General features: G+C 42.0%; 1 protein-coding gene across 1 annotated transcript; it reads right to left on the bottom strand.

Annotated features, from left to right (window-relative positions):
- Positions 1-943: 943 nt before the first annotated feature.
- LOC148892568 (E3 ubiquitin-protein ligase RNF38-like) lies at positions 944-20268 on the bottom strand. The gene is given in 14 exon segments (XM_089005587.1): positions 944-1140; positions 1354-1453; positions 2799-2920; positions 3051-3135; positions 3221-3330; positions 3434-3619; positions 3706-3791; positions 3794-3875; positions 4041-4202; positions 4282-4627; positions 5069-5271; positions 9255-9313; positions 18683-19313; positions 20120-20268. Coding segments are annotated over 13 exon segments (2175 nt in total). The 5' UTR covers positions 19254-19313; positions 20120-20268; the 3' UTR covers positions 944-1077.
- Between the last annotated feature and the right edge of the window lie 2362 nt (positions 20269-22630).

Raw genomic sequence — 22630 nt, 5'->3', positions numbered from 1 at the left:
CCTGAGAGAGAGCATCTTATGTGTGCCGAAAGTTCACATCAGAACTCCTTTTCTACACACGCAGGACCCCGAACTGAGTCACCACCCAATAAGGCTTGTAGAACCGTAGGTTGTCAAAATAGGATCTGCCATAAATACGTATTTATGGCAGATCCTATCGTTTAGGTTTTGTGTGCTATTATTACTGACTTAGTTGGATTCAACTGTCCGTGTTAGGAACGTTCGGGTTTGATTGTATTATCTCTGGTCACGCCGGAGTAAAATGTTTACTCAGTTTTCATTCAAACGGTGCAATTTTAATCGTATCGACGGGTCAAACGAACAGGTGGTTTAACTCAAGAAGTTGCCACAACCTGGTCCTTACTCCAATTCAGATTTCCTACCCATCACTCCCCGTCTGAAGTGGCACTCTACCCAACACCTGACAGTCACGAGAGAGATTCTACACTCCATACATACAGGGGAAGACGGAATAACACACAGACTTTCGGCGCATGAAGTAGCCTAAATTATTTGATGTTCCGACGTCAGTCTTGGGGATTAAATCACAGTGTACAATATATTTTTCTCATCCCCTACAGGCTGATCTCCCACAGAGGAATGCTAAAATACAGATACAGAAATAAAAATTAACCAACAATGCTAATCGCAATGAACCGAGACAACAGTTTATGCTATTAATTAAAGATGGACATTTTTCACGAGAACAGAAACAACGAAATCTTTGGACTGAAATTCCTCTTGCAAAGTTAGTTACTACCATACTGGTATGCATAAGCTTCTGTTTTGTGTGAATAATATAATGTATGTACTGCGCATGTTTCAAAGGCCATTATTAGTAACAAGTTCACAGAATTGGTAGATGGAGTGTAATTATATGCACTTTATCTACACCATTAGGTGCAGGTGGAACTGTGTGAAGGGCTTATTTTTCCTAATTTGAAGCAACATGCAGAAAAGTGTACTGGACGTCGTCTTTTATGGGCGTAGGGGTAAGGAATACTGGTCCATTTATGTGCATGATGACTGGAGAGAAGTTCAACATTTGCATGGCGCATTAAAATAGAAATCAGGAAGTCACTCAGAGTCCCGTTGGACCTCAGATGCATCAGCTCGACAGATGGGGCAGGTACGATTAGCCTGGACAGAACACAGAATCAAATAATGACGGTCATGTATTATACTGCATCTATACAGAATAGAAATAGGAAACGTGCTGGTCTTAAATATAAAGGAACCAATTAACTCGTGCATGTATGTTAGACCAGGCGGAGATGAATCCCTGCATGTTCATTCCCATCAATATTATTATTCACTATTATTTTGAGTTTATTGTCTTGAAAATCTGCTCACCTTAAGCCACTTGTCAACACATTTGGCATGGAACTCGTGATTGCAAGGCAGAACCCTTAAGAGCTGGCGGGACTCAAAGTCACACATGCAGACTACACACCTGGGTGATGGATGGACTGATTAATTGATTTGATTATTTTTAACATGTAAATAAACCAACAATACATACAGACATTATCCCATCCTGACACACTTGTGCTGGTCAAGAAAGGAGTAGAAAGTAGTTAAACTGAATTAAATTGCACCATAACATTACTTGTGGTGAATTATCAACCCCAAAGTGCAAATGAAATTAAGTTGGCTACTGTCGTAGGGATTCCTAAGTACAGTACTGTGATGTCAATACGATTTCCCTTAAAGGACAACCGACGCCTCCGGACAAGTTGTGTCCATAATTTGTAAACTCACTTGAAATGACTTCTACTGAGCATATTTTACAAAGATTCCACCGCATATAGCTATATTTTACGTTTTAAGACTTGCGCTGAATATTTCGGAAGTCTTGTTTTTGAGTTGGTGACGAGTCCTGACGTCACTTCACGGACGGAACGCCCCTGACCGAGAAAGGACACATTGTAGCACTCCTTTCATCACGTCAATGCATTTTGCGGTACTTTGTTTGGTCTGAAAACTTCGTGTTGACCTGTGTTGATGGCAAAATTAGAAGGAAAACACATAACGCAATGACGAATTCTTGAGTGTTGTGACAAAATTTTTGAGCCCATTTCCACACGGAGCTTTGTCGCCATCTTCTGCCTTTTTGGGTGCGACATCCCCCCCCTGATGCCTCAAAATGACACGGAATAATTTCTTTAATTGATTGCAAACATGTATGCTTTCCTCTTCAGAACTATTTGAATTATATTCATAACTGGATGAGTAACAAGAAAGCATGTTCTCCAAATCTGAATTGACATTGTTTTGATTCTCGAGCAAGGCAAGACGTCTTGGTGTGACACCACGAACAAGGGGGCGGGACCTTCTGAAACTGGCCACTTCCGGTTTCAATTTTTTGCAGTTTCAGCAAACTAAGTCATTTTTTTGGTGTTTTGCGTTTGCCTAAAAAGATCATCCTGCGTGTTTTGGGTATTTTAGATGCTATAAAACGTTTTTCTGATGTCAGTTAGGAAACAAAAAATGGTGTCGGTTGTCCTTTAAGTCGACCATTTTCAAACATTTTGATAGGAATGAAACTGGAGTGTCGTTTCTACAACATTGGTGGCAAATATCATTTCACAATGTAATTACTTACTGATGTTGACCAATATCCTAGAAATTCCATTGATTACCCTTTTTAACTAAAACAACATAATCCGTGGATGTTTTGCAATTTACATCTTTGAGCGTTTTCCTGTGTTAATTTTCCCCCAGATTTTTCACACAAGGTTGATCCCATTTCACACAACATCACATGACCAAGAGAGCACGCTTTGAGAGACACTCACAGTGTTTGCTCAGACTGGTGGTTATTGGGGTTGAACCTGTACGATGGGAGCTGTTCAATATCAGCCTTAGTTAGGCCACGGGGTTTGGCCTCTCCAAGGCGCTCTGCAAGGTTCAGCAAGGCCTGGAAATTTCATAAACAAAATAAGCGGACAATTAAAAAAAAATATTGGATGGCAGAACTGTTACAGTTGCACATCCAACAGCACAGAGAGAGATGTTGGAAGCTCTAATATCACTAAACATCAAAGTACCTCATAGTTCTCCACTTCTCCATCATCAACATCAAGCTCCAGACTTATGGGGGGAGCTACATTTGGTGGCACGGGGAGCATGGACCTGGTTAAAAAGAGGAAAAGGCAAATGTTCCCCGATGTGTTCTTCTGGATGGATCCAACCAAACGATAAGCTTCAAAACACTTACAAGAAGTAAGGCAGGAAGCTCGGGTGGTAGCTGGAAGGGGGCACAGCTTGCTGGGAACGAGCAGGGTAGCGCCGACTTGTGAATCGCCGCGGCATGAAGTGTGGATAGGGCTGTTGAAGATTGGAGCCAAAAACAGATTCACCACAAATGTATTCACAATTATATTTGCAATCCCAATGTACTTAAAGTCCTTAATCTACTGTATGTACTCACCATTGTGAAGAGCTCTTGTGAAAGGGGGTCATGGTGCGAAAGAAATTGGAGTGGTGTGGATGGTGGGAGAGTGGAGGGAGGTTGGTGGTGATGTTGGTGGTGGTGATGATGGCCATAGCCAAAACCTCCACCGACTGAGAGCTGCTCTCCGATAAGTTCAACCTCATTTTCAATCCTTTGTAAGGGCTGAAGAAGACATATCAAAATAATTTAAAAAATATCGTGGAAATATGAAACCAAAAAATAATATGAGAACAAGGTACATCTTTTACCGATCGTGGCTGCTGCGTCTGGAATGGCAAGAACTGACTGTGTGTGTGGAGGTGTGGCGGGTGATGAGCAAGATGTGGTGGGGGGGGAGAAGAAACTGAGGGTCGCTGGAGAGCAGAGAAGGAAAGGCATATGGCACTGGCAAATGTTGCATCGAACATGCCTGTAGCATCTGAAAATTGGACACCCCAAAAGGTACAACATTGTCAATGGGCGATCCTGATATACCACATCCTGTCACAAGGAGGCAATGTCAAACAAGAAAACAATCTCAATTGCAGATTCTGAAGATCTGATAGAAAACACCATCCCACTTCCATAGACTAACTACTCTTACCGGATGGTAGTGTTGTCCAGTGCTGAATACCACGCTACACGCAGGAACTTGTTGTGAAGAGCAGCTGGGGGGAAGGTGTTGACCATTACACAGCGGCGCTGCTAGGCCATGAGGTGCGACTGGGGTTACAGTGTAGGAGACGGGTACACTGCCCTGCTGTAGCTGGAAATAAGCAAGCTGACAGTTAAATACAGGCACAGACATAGACATAAGCATAAACGCAATCAGATTTGAGGCATACTTGTTCATGCAAGTCCAGGACTATGGGCCCCCCCTGTGACGGTGCATGATGCTGTTGGTGCTGATGGTGGTGGTGTGCAGCCGGGTGCATTAGTCGAGTGGACAAGGTGGGGGGATGGAATGCTCTGAGATCCTCTGACGCCCCACTTCCCTGTGTGGGGGGGTGACTGTAGGTGTGCGTTGGGTATGTCTGGTGCACGGAGGAATGTGGGTTGCGTTGGAAGTTCTCATCCTGGAGCTCTGATGGCAAAGGGTGGGGTCCGAGGCCTTGGGTCGAGGGGTGATGATGAAGAGGCATGTGGCGAGTCGGTCTGGATAGGCGGCCACGCTGACGCCTAATAGGGGGGCTGGGGGGAAATCAAGGGAGACATGGTTGTAAGTCGAGCCGGTCATAAGTCGGATGTTACCTGTAATACATTTTATTTCTAAGCGCCTTTCAAAACTGTCAAGGACACTTTACAGTCATGGGATAAGAATGTTGGTTCTTCACCCCAAGCTTTCGGTGAGTCCCTTCCAGTGATTATATGGAGGGCAAGATACACATAATTGTTGAGTTAAATAGAAGGGTTTAGTTTTAGTTTTGTTCTTAGTTTGAAAACAGTGCTCCTGTGTCAAATTGGTGCAAGGTTTGTTTGGTGGACTAATACATATTGAATTTGATAGAAAATTATTATTTTTTTTAAATTTAGATGGCTCAGTAAATTGACACGTAAAGGTTGCAAGTTTTATTCCCTCCAACAAGTTCCAGATGTAGAAATCAGTTGCAAAAAATGTTCAAAGCTGCCTACCTGCGTCTCTGACGAGCAGGTGTGAGGGATCTTTCTTGGTGGTAGTGGGCGTGGGGGTGAGATGATCTCCTGCTTGGAGGTCCCAACTCCCAAGGGCGAATGGGGGGAGAAGGGGTGGATGGGGGTGGGACGGAAGAAGTTAGCTGTTCCAAAACAGCATGACCGGACAGCCTCTGGCGCTTTGGGCTGGGGCTTTCCTCACTCTGGGGAGACGGGTGGAAAAGTGGAGGAGGAGAGTTAGAAAAGAAGATAAGGGTGAGGGAAAGGGGGCTGCAGTTAGTGACCCATGACGCTCGAATCAATTCAATTTCACTGTGCTCTTGCATCCCTTTGGCCAAAAATCCATACAACTGCTGAGACACACAGCGTCTTTGTGACTCATGGCATTTCCTGTATGTGCACACCTCTGTTGGTGTGAAAGAGTGTGAGCACATTGCACCACCAGTGCTCAGAGGCCCTCTGGGCCCACAGTTACTTCCTCTCGCAATGAGGAAATGAGGAAAAAGGCAGGACACGCTCTCACAGGCCCATGAGAGAGTCATTCACCCACACCCACAACTGACTGCTCTAGTTTCCCAGAGCTTCGACAAAAACTGAAGCAACCAGCACGCACACTCCCAGAGTAGTCATCCAGGATAAGATGGAGTATAAATTCTCAGTCAGCATTATCAAGTCATATGTGAGTCACAACACTTTACAACACTGCTTTACAACACTGTAAAGCAATGACTCCCTTCAGCACAAAAGCACGTTTCAGCACCCAGTCATCCAGCAGACCACATGGAGTCGAACAACTAACTAGAGAACAAGCAAGTATCATGTGCATTTAACCTGCGACAATCATGAAATCCAAAATCCAAAGATGACCATTGATTGAATGCTGCTATCGAGGCTAATGTTTACGTGGGAAGGCTGTGCAAACACTGTTCGCATTTTTATCACTTGGGTGCCATTTGCTCGAATGATTCAAGAGGTTGATTGTATAGCTTTGTTTATGACAACATACCTTGCACATCGCTTTCCCGCACGTCCCTTGAAACAACCACATAGCGATAAGAAGGACCTTTAAGTCATCGCTACCCATCAACTGCGCATTTAGCTGCGCTGTTGGTCATGGTTTCTATGACTATTAGGCTGTGTTTACAGCTTTTTCTTTCATTTATTGACAGATTCCATTGACTTCAACTTTCAAAACAAAGTTAGAAGCAAAAGCTGTCCTCTGATTGGCTGGAGTCATGTACATTTCCACCATGTCTGGTGAAGTAAATGTGCTCACAGCTCGTCACGATATACAAATCTAAATACTATAACATACATATATATACATACATATACATACATATACACACATACGCATGTATGCACATAAACACACACACATAAAAACACATCACACTTATATGCCTTTTGAAATGTAATCAGCACGGTTGGGGGTTGTGAGGGACTGGTGCTCAGCATATTTATTTATTTTTGGTCTGTCTCTGGTGCCAGTTCGGGGACCAGTGGTTGGTCACCACTGGTTCAAAGAAAACAGAGGTTGCAGAGAGAAACAGACACAAAATAAACACGCACGTGGACACACGTGCACATGCACGCACGCGCACACACACACAGACAGCTGCCACGGTTTGTGTGTTCTACACCCTATAAAGAACAATCCCAACTGAAGCTGCATGGAGGTCCACCGCGCTGTCATAATAAGCTTGAACCAAATATATTTTTACTCATGACTCAGACACCACAATGTCATGACAACCAGCCACCACAAGTTGCGCTCGATGAGATGATCTTCTTGCAAAGACAAATAACTCTAATGACTTGAGGTTTTCAATAACAAACATGGTTAGAAAGCAAAAAAGGGGTGCACAGAGAACAGAGAAACTGTTGGAGATCCAAACAAAATTTCAGCAAGAAGGTCTGATCGGAGGCAAGAAATTTGGTTCACTGCAAACGCACCCAGCTCGCAAAACCATGGTATTGTATTCCCAAATTCGAGCTGTCATTCATTCATGTCATGGTTTTGTTTCATTATGTTCTGCCTGGATAAACTAACTTGTGATCAATATGACAATTGTAGCACAGGTGCAGTTAGAAACACATTCAATAAATAAAAACGACAGCCCTTTAGTGATTTGCGTATCACCTCAAACTTAACATTGGAATGTACATCGCACAATCCCACTGGTTCAAACAATCAGACAAAGTCTTTGAAATACAAATCATGGCTTGAGCACAAATATTGATACTTCTTTTTGCGATAGATTTGCTTCACTTTTAAATTATTTTTTGTTGAAAAACAATTGAGGTGTCTAGTCTGGTATTTGCCAAAAAAAACCCTGGTCCACAGTATATCCCCCCCCCCACAACGTTCGTTGATATGACCTGATCCGCATCGATAATAATCACTATGCCCATTTTCATATCCAGGCAAGCCTCCTCCACCCCAAGCCTGACATAAACCCCTCCTTTGACATACACTCCCAAACTCCACTCAACTGCCTTTATCCCTCCCACCATGACTGTAACACCAGATAAGCGGAACTCCTCGATCGTCTCCCCTTATCCTTGCTCTTTCCCCTTTAACTATGTGCGCGTCTCCTGTTTAAGACCCCAGCCTGAAATTTAAGAGTACAGTACATAACAAGAAGTTTTTGAGATAACATGAGTGGGACACACGCACACACAAAAGCCCATTAGTATGAAAGTTTGATGGGGTTGTCTCCCAACATTAGGGGGGAGAGAACTCTTCCCTGACAGAGTACGTGCCTGTGTGAGAGCGAGAGAGTCCTCCAGCAATATGGCTTTACATGGCCCTATATTGGACCGGCATACTCTCTCAGTATACATACAGTACAGCATACTCTCTTAGGAATACATACCGCTGGTGCAAACATGTTTCCAATAAACCCAAAATGTCAATGTACACGCAGGAAGAAAAAAAATCCCTGCTGCCAGAAGATGAACACACACAGTGCCTTCCAGCACATCTTAGAAACACTGAACTGCACTGGGGGTGATAATACAGCACATTCTGCAGTGTGAGCACCACAAACACACACTCTTGTTGCTTTTTGGGCCGTCCACATTGAGGGCAACTATCAGGCAGGAAAGACATGAGAACAGACACGCCCTTCCACGTACTGCTTGGCTATGTCCACACTTATATGGACGAACTGCAGCATGCAGCTGCTGAGACCTTGCTCTCAATGCTGAGACCCAGATTGCAGTAAAGGCTGACACACACCTCAGAAAAAGAATAAGAACCACATTGGTCAGACTAAAATTGTGGGTGTGCAGCACGCAGAGCAAATATGGTCATTTCTTACACAAAAACGCGAATATTTGCAGGCATGCTTCCACAAACACCCCACTCTCCCCCACTTACTCTCTTTCTATTCACGAGATTTGAAAGCTCATTTTGTTTCATCTGCCACTGTTCGTCTCTTCCTTCCCATTTCTCACTCCAAGCAAGCCCCACAGCTGGAAGTGAAATCATTAGCAAAACCCCCTACCTGCTTTTGGCCTCATGCAACCATCCTCCCCTCCATGCAAGTTCTTTGCAACACCTTTCTCAGAATCCTACCTCCCCTTCTCTACAACAAATCTAACCGTTTTCATTATGTTGATATGGTTCTATTAAATGCTATCAATATCCCTTGTAATGTAAAAATATGTTGACCTTTTGCTTGGAGAGCTCAATGAGTAAATGGGAGAAAAATACTTTTTTTTCCTTTGCCATTTTAAAGTTTCACATTTAAGCAACAACATTATCAGAAATCGCCCCTGCTAATCATAGACATCAAATGTTATAAAATGCTTGTGTGTGTCAGCATTTTGTATAGCAACACTCAAGGACTGGTCCTACTAATACCCTTTTGGTGGCATCTCCGTCCAACATGAATGAAGACTGTTGATGCAGCAGTGGTTCCCCGAAATATCGGGGCGAAATGTGAGCTGAGAAAACATTACAACCACAAATGCGATAAGTGGCATGGACTTGCACAGACTTCAGGTTCTGTAGCCCAATATCCATGTTCATTTGACAACAGCAATTCTGTGCTTTTTAAAAAAGCATTAACTTTGATAAGGGTCATACCAAAGTTGTAGTTACCAAAGATCAGCCAAAACTGTATGATCCATTATTAATTTTCTGTAACAAATGTAAAAAAAAGAAAAAGCTTCTTACCTTGTCACCCTCCCCATATGCATGCTCCTGCTGGCAATGGTAAGACCCATCAGAGGCTCCTACACAAAGGAAAAACAATTAAACACGTTGGAATATGAAAGTACAATATCCTTATAAAAATCGGGTGTTAATTTCTGTTCACACATTCATGTGAAATATCGTCATTGTTCAATAAAGAGTACCAGTTATTCAGAAGATGCACTGGGAAAAAAACATGTTGACGCCATTACTGAAAATTTATAATACAGTATAATCACATCCTATCACTCACTCTATCTGCAGCTACACTTGAACATTTAATCCTTTTGTTGTTTTTCTTAGGGATAGGAGAATCTAACATCACAGGGGAAAAAACAACTTGTTTGTGCAAATTTGTGCCACACAAGTGACCAAAACACATATGGTACAGTCGTCTCAGATTAGAGACAGTACAGATGCGCACAAGCATGCAGACACATGCAAAATCAACAGAGTAATCCCAGATTAAAGGAGCTTCCTGATGATACCGCCAGTTGCATCATGGCGAAGACTTTGACTCGTTTGTTTTTCCACGATCCTTTCATCTTTTTTATCGTCATGTCTATTTACTCAGTGTGGATTTTGTTTTTGCCTTTGTCTTGAGCGCGTCTTTAGCTGGGAACGTCCTCACCACAGATGGTGGCATTAGTATACAGTCCAAGGGTAAGCACTCCCAAGGGCACACCACACAAGGCTACCTTTACTATTGAGAATATGAAACTAAAAACGAAAAGACATATGAAAAACACATTTTAAAATGCTAAATGTTTTGTTTGCACTCCCCTTTGAAAAAAAAAATCCATGATTGACAACAAAGGCAGGGAGACTGAGGTTTGAACCACTGAATTCCTCAGTCCTAAAGAGAGCCTTTCCACTCAAACTCCACTCCCCGGAGCAAAAAAGGTAAACGAATGGAAAAGATTGAGGTAAGTAAAGCTAATAGTGAAGAGGAAACCAGTTAAAGGAGTATTCACATTCGGATGATCTGGTCCAGAGGACTGGTGAAGTATTCATGGGATTTTGTGGCTGGATGGGCAGAACACACATTCACCACTCACAATGGGCAAAAAACTGCTCTCTCCCTGAATAGGCGCTCACTTGCACATTGTCAGAGTCCAGTAAATTGAGTCAGAGGCCAGTCATTCAGTCTCAGTCACCCTTGGGAGCACAACACAGAAGTTCAAGAACAGGTTTCAAATGTTTAGATGACATCATGTCCCCTGTTGGATGAGCAGATACTATATACACCACACACTTCAGTTTGTCTGCAACGGGATAGAATAGAATGGGAGAAATCTACCAAGGATGGTGGACGTTTACCCCATTTCCCTACAAAACAAAGTAATTAACAAAATGACATTGTAGAATGGACATGAAACGTTACATTTCCATTACGTACGTATCTTGGGTGCTGTTTTAGCACTGCAAACTTGTCTACAGTATCACAAAGAGGGTACAGGAGGTGCTGAAGAATGAGTGACTCTGTGTCTTTGTGTTGTTATATTATTTGTTATGTTTTTTTTTTTTTTTTTTACTTCAAAGATGGCGCCGCGAGAGTGTATTTTACTGTATTTTGTTTTTCTACTTCTTTCTTTCCGCTTCCTTTCATAACTTTGCTGCTGTGTTACTTCCGGGTAGAGTGAACGCTGGTGCAAATGGCTACCGCTGCTCACCCGCACAAAACAAAGAAAAATTTCTGTGACTGTAAAGTGTCTTTGAGAGTTTTGAAAGGCGCTAAGAAATTACATGTATTATTATTATTATTATTCTCAAGGACGAAGCTCCAGGGGAGAAACAAATAGTAACATGAGGGGGGAGAAAAAAAGGCTGAACATGCACATGAAAGAGAGATGTATGAAGAGGAAGAGTCAGAAGAAGGGGAGATCAAGTTAAGGGAGTTCAAAAAAAAAGTGAGGTGAGAGAAGAGAGCAGGGGCACCTAAGGATGGAGGCTGTGGCTTCCCCTCTTGACTGCTATTGATTTTCTGTATGCCTCAGAGTGCATCAGCTATTTCTATCCATTTCCTTCACGTCTCTCCTCCCTTTTTCATTCTCTTTCTGCTCTTCCCTCAGACACCCTCATCACTTCTTCATTCTCCTCCTTTCTGCCATCCTCTCTCTCTCTCCCATGCACCTCCGCTGTTTCATCTCACAGTCTCCATGTCTATGCTTTGCATTACCACATCATATATGTTCACCTCTCCTCGTCTTTCTTAATCTATCTGTCCCTTTCTTTCAGGTCAATGACAAGTAGTAGATATTTGGTGGTGAAATACATTTAATATCCAAAGATAACTGGTATGGCTTCTAGTACAGTGCAACCCTCAGCCAAGGCTGAACAATTCCAGTGCTCGTGCTCCCCACATTGTAATGGTGAGTTGAAATACAGTTTGATGAGGTGAATATTTATAATAACCATCAGGAAAAGTTAATTTGGTTGATCAAAATGACCCCACGTTGAAAGCCTTGACGTCAAAGCAGACATCTGTGTGTGAGTGTATGCAAATCAAATAATGGCGCAATTCTCCATGTGGACAGTGACGCATAAGGATTTGTTCCACTACAATCACATTACTTGTCAAGTCAATGTTACTCATTGTTTATTTTTGCCGTTGTGTGCCATATTAGTGATGGTTTTATCTATTTAGCACCATTAAGGCACACGTCAACTGAAATAAAATGTGAATATTGTCTTTGTTGTACATACTCAAATTTTTTCGATATTCCCTGAAATAAAAGAAAGGACAAAGAAAAGAGTAGACCCTGTCTTGTAAACAATTTTTTTAAAGGGATATTCCACAAATATTACTTTCAGTGGTTATCTTTGAATTGTGTACCTATAAAGTGTCTTGTATGCATAAAGTGAAGAGGTGTTTGAGTGGAAATATGAGAAGCACTAGCACACACCCACACAAATCACACTCCCTCCTGAACACGTCAAGGAACACTTCACACCTTGGCACAAAAGCGAATCGACTAATAAGTTGGTGTCCACGCTCAAAATAGGCAGCTAAGTAACATCTGCATAGCCGTTACCTGCCTTACTGTGAACTTCGCTTTCTGCTGCATTCCTGCTTTAATGTACACTATTTGTTCCTGCTTCCCTCCATTTTTGTGGTTTGCCTTACAACCTCAATTTAGTAAAGAATTACAAAACCTGCTATGCATTGCAGACTATGAGCTAAACACAGAAATATTCTTTATTGCAATCGTTTATTGTAAAATATATTTGGCTGTCAAACCCACTTACTGGATGAAGAAGCAATAACCTGCTTGTTGCTTATGACTGCGAAACTTGGTGCGTCTAAGAAATGTCACTTAATTGTAAAGCCCATGTGGCTACACCTCCCTCTCTGAGTGTATTGTGGGTCCTGCCCTCAACAAAAAAAAATCTATTAGTTGATTTAATTTTTTGACTGACCTGTCCCATTTTTGGTATGTCATCCATCATCATTCTCTTACTTCACCTTCCGTCAAGTTATTGACTAACGTGTACAGACATTTTCAGACAGATCATTTTCTGCAGTTATATCATTTCATGTGCAACTTCAGCCTAAGCCAAGCACGCAATTAGAAAATGGTGGAATGTACACAATCACACAGAAAGTAAAGGGATACCAAGAAAACGCGCTCAGAAGCAACTCATTAGTTCCATCTTGAACTGAAGGAGACTCTCAATTGATACAGAATAAATAGAACCCATAGGTGACCATCAACTGATAGCATTACTTGTACTGCCACAATGGCAGGGCTGATAGCAACAGACACATCACAAACAGCACAAAATTATTGTACAGTATTTGAATAGCAGTGAAAAGATGTCATACCGTTGGCCACCGCTTAAATGAACTGGATCTAAAATGTCTATACATCCCTGAAAAACCTCCGGGACAAAATGGCCATGATGAAGAAAATGTTGCCACGGGCTTTTGGCATCAGCTTGTTGGCTTGTTGAAGATGAAGAGCAATTTGATGGTTCAGCATGACAATTACGGAATAGTTCGTGTAATTACCACCAGTGCAGATTTAAATCCAAGCGAACATGTTTACAGTGACATAAAGAGTCATGTATATCCTTCACTTTTATCCCATCACAGTTAAATTGCAATGAAAACATAACAATTAATTACAATAATTTACAGGTCATACCATACCCATTTATTTGAATCCTATGTGAATTTCAGACACGATACCGTTGGTAAATTTGGTATGAATTGTAATTGTTCTAATAGTTCTAATATGGGGCAGCGCGTTAGAACGTCCGTCTCACAGGACAGAGATCGAAGGTTTCATTCCATGCTCAGGCCGGTTTTCCTGTGTGGAGTTATGCATGTTCTCCCCAAGCCTGCGTGGGTTTTCTCTGGGGTCCTTACACATTCCAAAAAAATGCATGTCAAGTTAATGGAACACTCTAAATTGGCCCTTGATGTGAGTGTGAGTGCGTGTTTGAATGGTTGAGCCTGTTTGTGTGCCCTGACTGCAACCAGTCCAAGGTGGACACTCCCCAATGGCAGTAGGGATAAACTCAGCACGCACACTCAACATTTGTCCATGCCTGTTATTACAATGACCAACTTCCTGTTCTGGTCTCTGTCCATCAGTCGTATTCCTCCTTGCATATTTGCTTCAAGCAAATTATTTACAACTCTCTCCAATCACAGTATCTGAACGACTTCCAGCAACATCATCCACTATTCTTAAGGAGAGAGGCTCCTCTCTTCTTGGTTTTGGTTAGTGGCTGCAATAATGCAATTTTGTGTGCACATTTAGCCCCATGTGTCCATTTCATTCTTATCTTTGGCACATCTGTCACAGCCACCTTTCTTGAACCCATGGACTGCTGTTGCAGTCAACCCCCACCCCACCATTCTTTGACCTCTTTCTTTGTCCCCCTTTGCTTAAGGCATTCCCTCTGCCAGTCTGTCTAACAGTGTTATTTTCCCAAACCAGATCAGAGTCCATATCTTGGACCCCAAGACCTAATACGAGGTAACTCGTATCCTCCCCCTATGATGCTCATTTTAGTGACCAATACGATTGCTGTGTTGTTTATTTGGAGTGATGACGGGAACTCCAGCTACTTGGTCAAGCAAAGCAAAAGAGATTTTCTTTTTCAAACCAGAGTGGGTTGCCTGGGTGACAAGAGGAAAGTACAAAGCAGAGTACATACATGTTTCCACTTCTGTAGCAGACAGAAGGATGGAGAGGACAGACAACGAGTGATGGAGTATAGGTAGAGAGTGGCACAAGGGCCTGTCCCTATGCTGCTGCAGGCAGTCCATTAAAACGATCTATCCATTAGGCAAATGTGCACGAGGAGGCCAGCGAAAATAGACCACAGGGGCACGGAAAGGGTTCCTTGATCCAAAGGTAACTAAGAGATGAATGCAATGGTGAAAAGAAATGCTCGGCGAGAATCAGACCAGTGACCATCTTGGAAAAATTACAGTATTTTTTTGTGCATTTGGATGAATGAAGTCGCCTCTGTTCCATTTTATGTGTAATCCTTCCAACACAGAGACATAACCAACTTTATGTCCCAGTTATACATTTATCAGTTTTTATTCAAAAGTAATAATTTCTCCATCAAAGAAAGCTTTAAGCAGTTGCTCTTCATGCTCACTATCTACTATTGTCAATCGCCGCCGAATTCTGCCCCACAGCCAGTCTACACCCAGAACTGGTTGCCAGTCTGTCACAGAGTACATACGGAAACAGACAACCATTCTGACACACATTCACAGTCACTGAGGAGGAACTGAATAGACGGTGCCGCACAGACAAATATACCCCAACTCTATATTTGACTGAACTGTTAATAGGACAGCATATCCAAAAAGATAAAGAAAACAGAATTTCATGTTACATGAAAATGCATAAGAAACTCAGTCACAAAGAAGTCACAGGATAAGAGAGGCACAAATTGAGGATACTGTACAGAACAACGTTACGTTTCATGCCTCATGCAGGTGACTACCACTTGAGGAATGGACTTGGAATGTCAACTTCCCCTTCCACTTTACACACAAGCATGACTCCTTCTGGGAGTGGAGAGAGACTGGAATAAAAAGTCACAACCAGCCCGCCGCCACATTGCTACAAGAGATTGTTCTATAGCATACAATATGTTACAAAAAGAAACTATTTTTTTAAGAACATGTGCCATGAAAGTGATTTTTGTTTTATAAGCCTTAAAATACTGTATTTGCTAACAGAATATTGGCAAATAATAAGCATACATATGAACGTTGAATAAGCTTATTTACATGTGGAATATTTTAGAAGTTTAAGAAGGAAAAAAAAAATCACATTCAAAATCATAGTTATTTCTTACAAATAATAACAAACATCTTTGTGCCATGTGGAACCATGTTTATCCGCTGTCCATGTTTCCCGTCTGTACGTTTGTTGTAGGCTACCATTTGTGGTGTGTTCATTTTGCAAATAGTGTTGTGTCTGGGTGCACCTTACCATGTGGAACTTTTTCAGTAACGTAGCACTGAATAATCTAAATCCTCATCACACAACACAGTACTACCTTGCCTTTCCGAATAAATCACCATGCCCGGTTTAACTTGTTGTGGCACAAGTTTTCAGGTAACTTAGTTTAGCTTAGCTCACACCCTGCAGACAAAGCGCACCTCTTATCAATATGTCGCAAAGCATTCATTGAGTGTCACTTTAAAGCACCGGTAATATGATAATTGTGTGAAATGTGTACAAAAACTAAATTAAGAGTAGCAGAGCATGACAGCCAAGGCAAGATCATTTGTTTAAATCCTTGCCCAATTCCACTGGAACAGCCATTAAAGCCTCTGAACGGCAAAAAAAATGTATTTTCAAGGTTAGCAGATGTTGCATTCTCATCAGGGTTTGTTCCCAGTCGCAAATGTTTCAAAAATGTTTGCCATACTTTTGCGCAAAGGAATTTTGAATGTTCAAAATCTACCAGAAAAAAAACTATTGGCGAAGGTCTGCCAAACCTAAACGAACGTTGACAAATGATGTGAACGCAACATTCGCTGCCATCGAAAACACCTGCAAATTTTTGCCGCTCAGTGGGTAGGGGACTTAAATGGCTGTGAGGGACTCATGACCTGACACCAGACCCTGTCTTGTATTAAAATATTTACTTTCAAATGAGTTTAGTCTTCATATACCTGTATACCAACCTTAGCAAAATTAAGTGCTATTAAGAGCTGCATTTCAAACTGGCTAATGTTTTCCCAAAAGGTGGATGGGTTTCGAGTGCACGACATGCGGGGATCTGAATATTTGACGGGATAATCGAATTTGTTTTTGACAACCAAAATATGAATGTATAAAGTATAATATATTTTCATTGTTTGGATGAAATTGAAATCGTACTTCTTTTACAGTTTTAAAATACAATTACAGATTTTAAAAAAAATCAGTTTTAAAATACAATTACAGATTAGAATTGCTGCTTTTTACTGAAATGGGAAGCATTGAAACAATGATATACAATGACATTTTCCATTTCATTGTGAAATGTAATTGTGTGCTCTCTCATCTGTAGTCTGAATACCAAAAATGTGCTGATTGTTCCTGTATGGAATACTGACTTTCTTTATTAGGAATTATCAAGATTGATTGTTAACAATTAATAATCAAGAAATGTGTGGTAAGGTAGGAGTATAAATCATTATTATGATATATAGGCTTTACAGGGAAAAGCCGAAAGGAAAAGAAAAAGAAGAAGATAGGCTTTACAGAATCAGAATTTCTGGAACTGATCAGCAAGTTTAAAAAAAATCATCTCACAAAATTGAGTTATACGTCTCTCAAATTAACAAAAGTATTTACTAGAGATGCTTTTGTTCAGTTTACTGAGCATCAACAGCAGAATCCTGAATTCTTTTTGCTAATGTGTAGGTGTGGTTCTCAGAAACTATGGTCCAGGGGAGGCAAAATAATAATTAATCAATCAATCAATCAATCAATCAATCAATCAATTCAATCAATCAATCAATCAATCAATTAATTAATTAATTAATTAATTAATTAATTTAATTAATTAATTAATTAATTAATTGTTTCAGGCAAAGGAGTGTGGTTCACAAATAAATGGGCAGAACTCAACCACAAAAAAATCAATATGTATTATAAATTACTGTATTTGCAATATAACATCAAAAGAAAAGTTATGACTGTCAAAGAGCAGACTCACACTTGCATCACACAAGGAGACAAGCAACTTGTCTGTGCAGCAAACAGAAGTTAATACATTACATACTGACAGGTCGTGCCAAAATCTTGAACTACCTGCCAAAATTAATTTGTGGCGGCATACCACAAGTAAATGTTTATGTGAGAAACAAGTGACCACAAAGTTTTACTTCACAGAGCTGGTCAAATTTATGACTGATCAGAAAATGTGCATTGAAATGAAAAAAAAAAAAAAAAAAAAATAGTGGCTAATTCGATCAGAGGTGAAAAGTCTAAAGATGTGGTCTTATTTTACCCAGAGATGTACAGTTGTCTATATTGCCCTAATCTCTACTGTAACTTCAATACAACCATTAAATTCTGTATATTTCCTACCCCAAAGGTTTAAGATAAGATCCAGCATTATCCAAAAGTTCAAGAAATCCTCCCTGTTTCCCAGAATGTGAATCTGTCACAGCCAGAACGTAGCCTACTCTTAAATCTTACACCAAGGTCCGCACACTTGATAGGTTTTACATAGCAATCTGGTCAAAAATCGACTGAGGTACAATAACAACAGCAATGTTTATTTGCTTGATCAATGAACAATATGTGTTTGTTCTATTCAGCGAGGGATTCAGCTTTACTTATCTTTTGTTTCGTGTTTGTCTTATTTGTGAGGTCATGTAATCTTTTATATGGTTTGTGGTCAAACTGGTGTGTGAGTTGGTTTTACGACGATCATTTTTCAAAACATCTTATAATGCTGCCCCTATTTTTTTTTTTTTAAATTGACATTAGCCTTGTAAACTCCAAATAACTTTGTACTTTCAGGCTTATGAGTAACTCCTCCATTTCCAAAATTTGAAACATTGTCTTGTGCTCGACTGGCCACATTGAGTCACATGACTGAATTCTGTCGACTGATTTCCAAAATTAAGACTTATCACTTCTTGCTTTTTTTCTCTCAATGCATGTTGATTCACCAAATGAGGACTTTCATCACTTCCGTGTACTTTACAACCATTGAACGTTCAGGCTTTCTTTTGAGACAGTAATAATACTCGCTAATGTAAAATTGCTCATCGTGAAAGGGACAATGACAATAAAACTATTACAATCTATTGTAACACCTCTGCACTTACTGTGAGTACACTCAGACTTAAGGTAACCGAATAATCTAATTTTATGTACAAGGTAATGCATGTTTATATCTTCATACGCACATACATCACAACACACCTTCAGTTGGGATACGGAGAGCTCCAGGAACAGGAAGAAGCCTCTGGATGCCCGGGGAGGTATTACTTCCCAGGGTTCGATGCTGGTTCTCTGCTTGGCTGCTGTGAGCCCCAGAAGGGGAGCAGCCACTGGTACTGTGCTGCAGCTGCTGCTGTAACTGGGGATTCTGCTGGTTAGTTCCTATTATTCCGGTGCCAGTAATTCCATTCCCACCAGTATACTGCTGGTAATATCCAGACCGGGAACGCAATCGAGTCCTGGGGGGCTCCATTGCCATTTGGTGGCCGTGGAAGGGATGGAATAGGAAAGAGGAGGACGAGGCTGGGGACTGCGGCGGAGAGCTGTTGGTTGATGCTGGCTGTAAGCTCCGACTGCCTCTGTGGCTGTAACTATACCCCCCAAAGCCTCTGGCCCCCTCCGCGCCCCCGTACTCTGTTCGCTCTGCCGACTCCGCCGCCCCCGCCTCTTCGAATAAATCAGCCCCTTTAGGGACCGGTTCTGGGGTGGAAGGCAGCCGGGGGCACACTCTCGGCTCTTGAATTGTCGGCTGGCCAGTAGCTGCGATTGGCATTTCCTTTTGGGGGATTTCCTCGGTTTCCTCTTTTCGACTGGTTTGCACTCACATCGGAATCTTGTCGGAGTTGAAACACAGTTTGAAAAACAACAACAAAAAGTCACACCGTTAACATCACAGTGCTATCGCATGCTGCCAAAAGACAATTTATTACTTTACCTTAGGGAAGGTGTGAGGATACGGTTGGCGTGAAAAAAATAAACCGATTTGGTCACCTAAGGTTGTACAGTATATATCACTAATCAAAGTTTACTGTGGGTTGAGGTCGACTAAAACAATGACCCAGCGCCCCACAAACGTGAAAATACACGCTGAACAACTCTAAGCTAATAAACATGGGATAGAGCACCGCTTGCTAGCTCCAAAAGGCTGTGATGTTGGAGATTGGGAAACGCTCAGTAGGCGTATTGCGTTCTAAATAGATTTCATACTAATAAACAGTTGCTTTCTCAACCTGGCAGATCCCCGAGCTGACTTTACGACAACTTTGACCACTTTAGAACCAATTAAACTTGTTAAGAGTGCCAGCGTAGTGCCGCTCGTTAGCTTGGAACCGATAACGCAACCCCTCCTCCTACAGCGACCAACGCCGAGAAAAAAAAATCCAGTTGCTTGCCACCCACGCCTAGAATACAAGTAAACGGGGTGGCTATGTGCGAAAAGCAAATTTGAGGGAAAAAAAACTTTTCGGTATGCCGAAACAATCGCTGGTCATGTTACTTCACGAAACAGAGGCAAAGCTAGAAAAAGATGACAATCAAAAACTTACCAACCAGAAACAACAAAGAAATAACGAATAGCATTTACAGGCTAGCGTGATCGTACGGTATTCGGCAATCTATTACGCTTTCCTGACGACCAACCTGCAAAGTGATCTCGCGGACTCGGACTCCTGCCTCCAATCTGTCGATATTACGGCGTGTGTACGTGTGTCTGAGCTCTGGATGTTCGCTTGGTGTCAGAAATGTGACAGACCGTCAACGCTGAAGTCGGATTGTGCAAGACCAAAGTAATAAATTGCCGCTTCGCCCACCCTCTGCTTTACTACATTTCGTGATGCAATCACCCCAGTTGTGAAGGAACAATGAAATACCACTTCAGTGTGCATAATAGGGTTACATTACATTCACAATAACGAGCGTACAAGACCAAATGACTGGGCACTTAAATCAATGCTCGATTAACAGTGTCTGTGAAACCAGAAGCGGTATGGGAAAGAGGCAGGATAAAAGGGGATTTACAAATACCAACCCTGCGGATTACAGCTGTTTCATACAGTGCTGAAAGTTTGCCGTGGATGCTTGCACTGCATTATTTGCCAAAGTTTCATGCAATTTCCTGCTGCTGGATGAGAACACGAAGATACTTAAAACGAAACACGTAAGAATAGGTCACGTGTCAATTTTGCCACGTTTTACTGCAATGCAATGGTTTGCCATACATGTGGAATTTGAGTGGAAGAAATATTTTTTAGTCAAAACGTTTGATGTTAAATGTCAACTATTTACTTCCTTGTAAGTTCATGACATCGGTTAAGCGCGCTTCCGTGTGTGTGCAGTTTTGTTTACGGACACTTAATTCAACGCAGTCTATTTTAACTCAACATTATTCTCCTTCTTGGTTTCGCTCCCAAATTTCACACTCATCAGGACCACTCCTAATACACACACCCACAGTAGTGATGTGTCGCTTACAAACGAACTGGCTGTTGGAGTCGGCTCATTGAAGTTTACGACTGGGGCCGGCTCTTATAGGCAGCCGCTTGAGGGACCGACGTATCCCCCTGCCCCTCTTCGGTTGAAGCCGCACGCTTTCGGTCAAAATCCGTGGTAAAAGACGGCACACACATGCACACACGCAGACGCGCACGCACGCACGCACACACACAAGGGTATTTCCCTTCCCCGCCCTTTTTGTGATGTAAATAAATGAACAAATAAATAAATAAATAAATAAATAAATGGCAAAAACACGCAAATAGAAATATGGAAACTAAACATGTGCATGTGCAAAGAGTACTTGCTTTTCCCCGCCTATTTTGTGGTGTGTCAAAATCCCAATGGCTAATATTTCTCCCGACAAATACACGCCATGTGAAGTACCACCTGAAAGTCTCATGGAAACTGAATGCAGCAGATGCTTGGCTATAGGAGCAATGAGATATGAGATACATTACCCACCATGGATAAGACGGTTGGAGGCTCAGATCAAGATGGCTCGGAAAGATGTGAGTCAATTGATGGAGGCCCAGAGAGGTGTGAATAGAAGGCCAATACCCAAGAGGTACATCCAGATGACCATACTTGAAGCACTCAAAACTGCCAAACAATGGTTCCAGGCCTTGTCCATCCGCCTCAAGAGATACACGAAAGACAATGAGGCCAGACAAATAAACAGACTGTTTGCAACACAACCTGCAAAAGTGTACGTTCAATGGCAGTGATTCTCACAGCAGAGCAGACCCTCCAAGGCTGGAAACTGAAAAATACTGGAGAGGCATATGGGAGAAGGAGGTCGCACGTAACAGCAGTGCACAATGGCTGGTGACTCTGAAAGTGGAGCGCAGCAACCTCCCTGAACAGAACCCAGTTACCAGACATAGAAGAAAGAGTCTCAGATATGAAAAACTGGACGGCACCTGGTCCACACCTACTGGCTAAAGAAACTCACAATACTCCACGAGCGCCTAGCCGCACAAATGAACCCGTTGCTGATGGATGGGACTCACCGAAGGGCGAACAATGCTGATCATGAAGGATTCCTCGAAGGGTGCAGTTCCTTCCAACTATCGGCCAATAACCTGTCTCTCCACAACATGGAAGCTCATGTCAGACATCATTGCAGCTAAGATAAGTGGACACATGGATCAATACATGAGCGAAGCACAGAAAGGCATTGGTAGAGATACCAGAGGTGCCAAACATCAGCTGCTGGTTGACAGAAGAGTTACACAAGACTGCAGGTCTCGACATACCAACCTGTGCACAGCCTGGATTGATTGGAAGAAAGCCTATGACTCGATCCCACACACATGGATCATTGAATGCTTGGAGTTGTACAAGGTCAACAGGACCCTGAAAGCTTTTGTTGCAAATCTGAGGATGTGGAAAACCACACTTGAAGCCAATGGCAAGCCACTCATGCAAGTGTTCTTCAAATGTGGCATATACTGTACCAAGGTGATGCACTCTCTTCACTGCTGTTCTGCATAGGACTGAACCTCCTCAGCCAAATAATCGCCAAGACAGGCTATGGATACTGCCTCAGAAATGGAGCTATGTTCAGTCACCTCCTCTACATGGAGGACAGCTGTATTCTAAGAGCGAAAAGGACATAGACTCCCTGATCCACACAACCAGGATCTTCAGTATCTC

Source organism: Hippocampus bargibanti, linkage group LG10 (assembly GCF_051943395.1).
Source record: "Hippocampus bargibanti isolate YZ-2025 linkage group LG10, ASM5194339v1, whole genome shotgun sequence".
Taxonomy (NCBI): domain Eukaryota; kingdom Metazoa; phylum Chordata; class Actinopteri; order Syngnathiformes; family Syngnathidae; genus Hippocampus; species Hippocampus bargibanti.
Note: the sequence above shows the minus strand (reverse complement) of the source record. Positions and strands in the feature narration are given on the sequence as shown.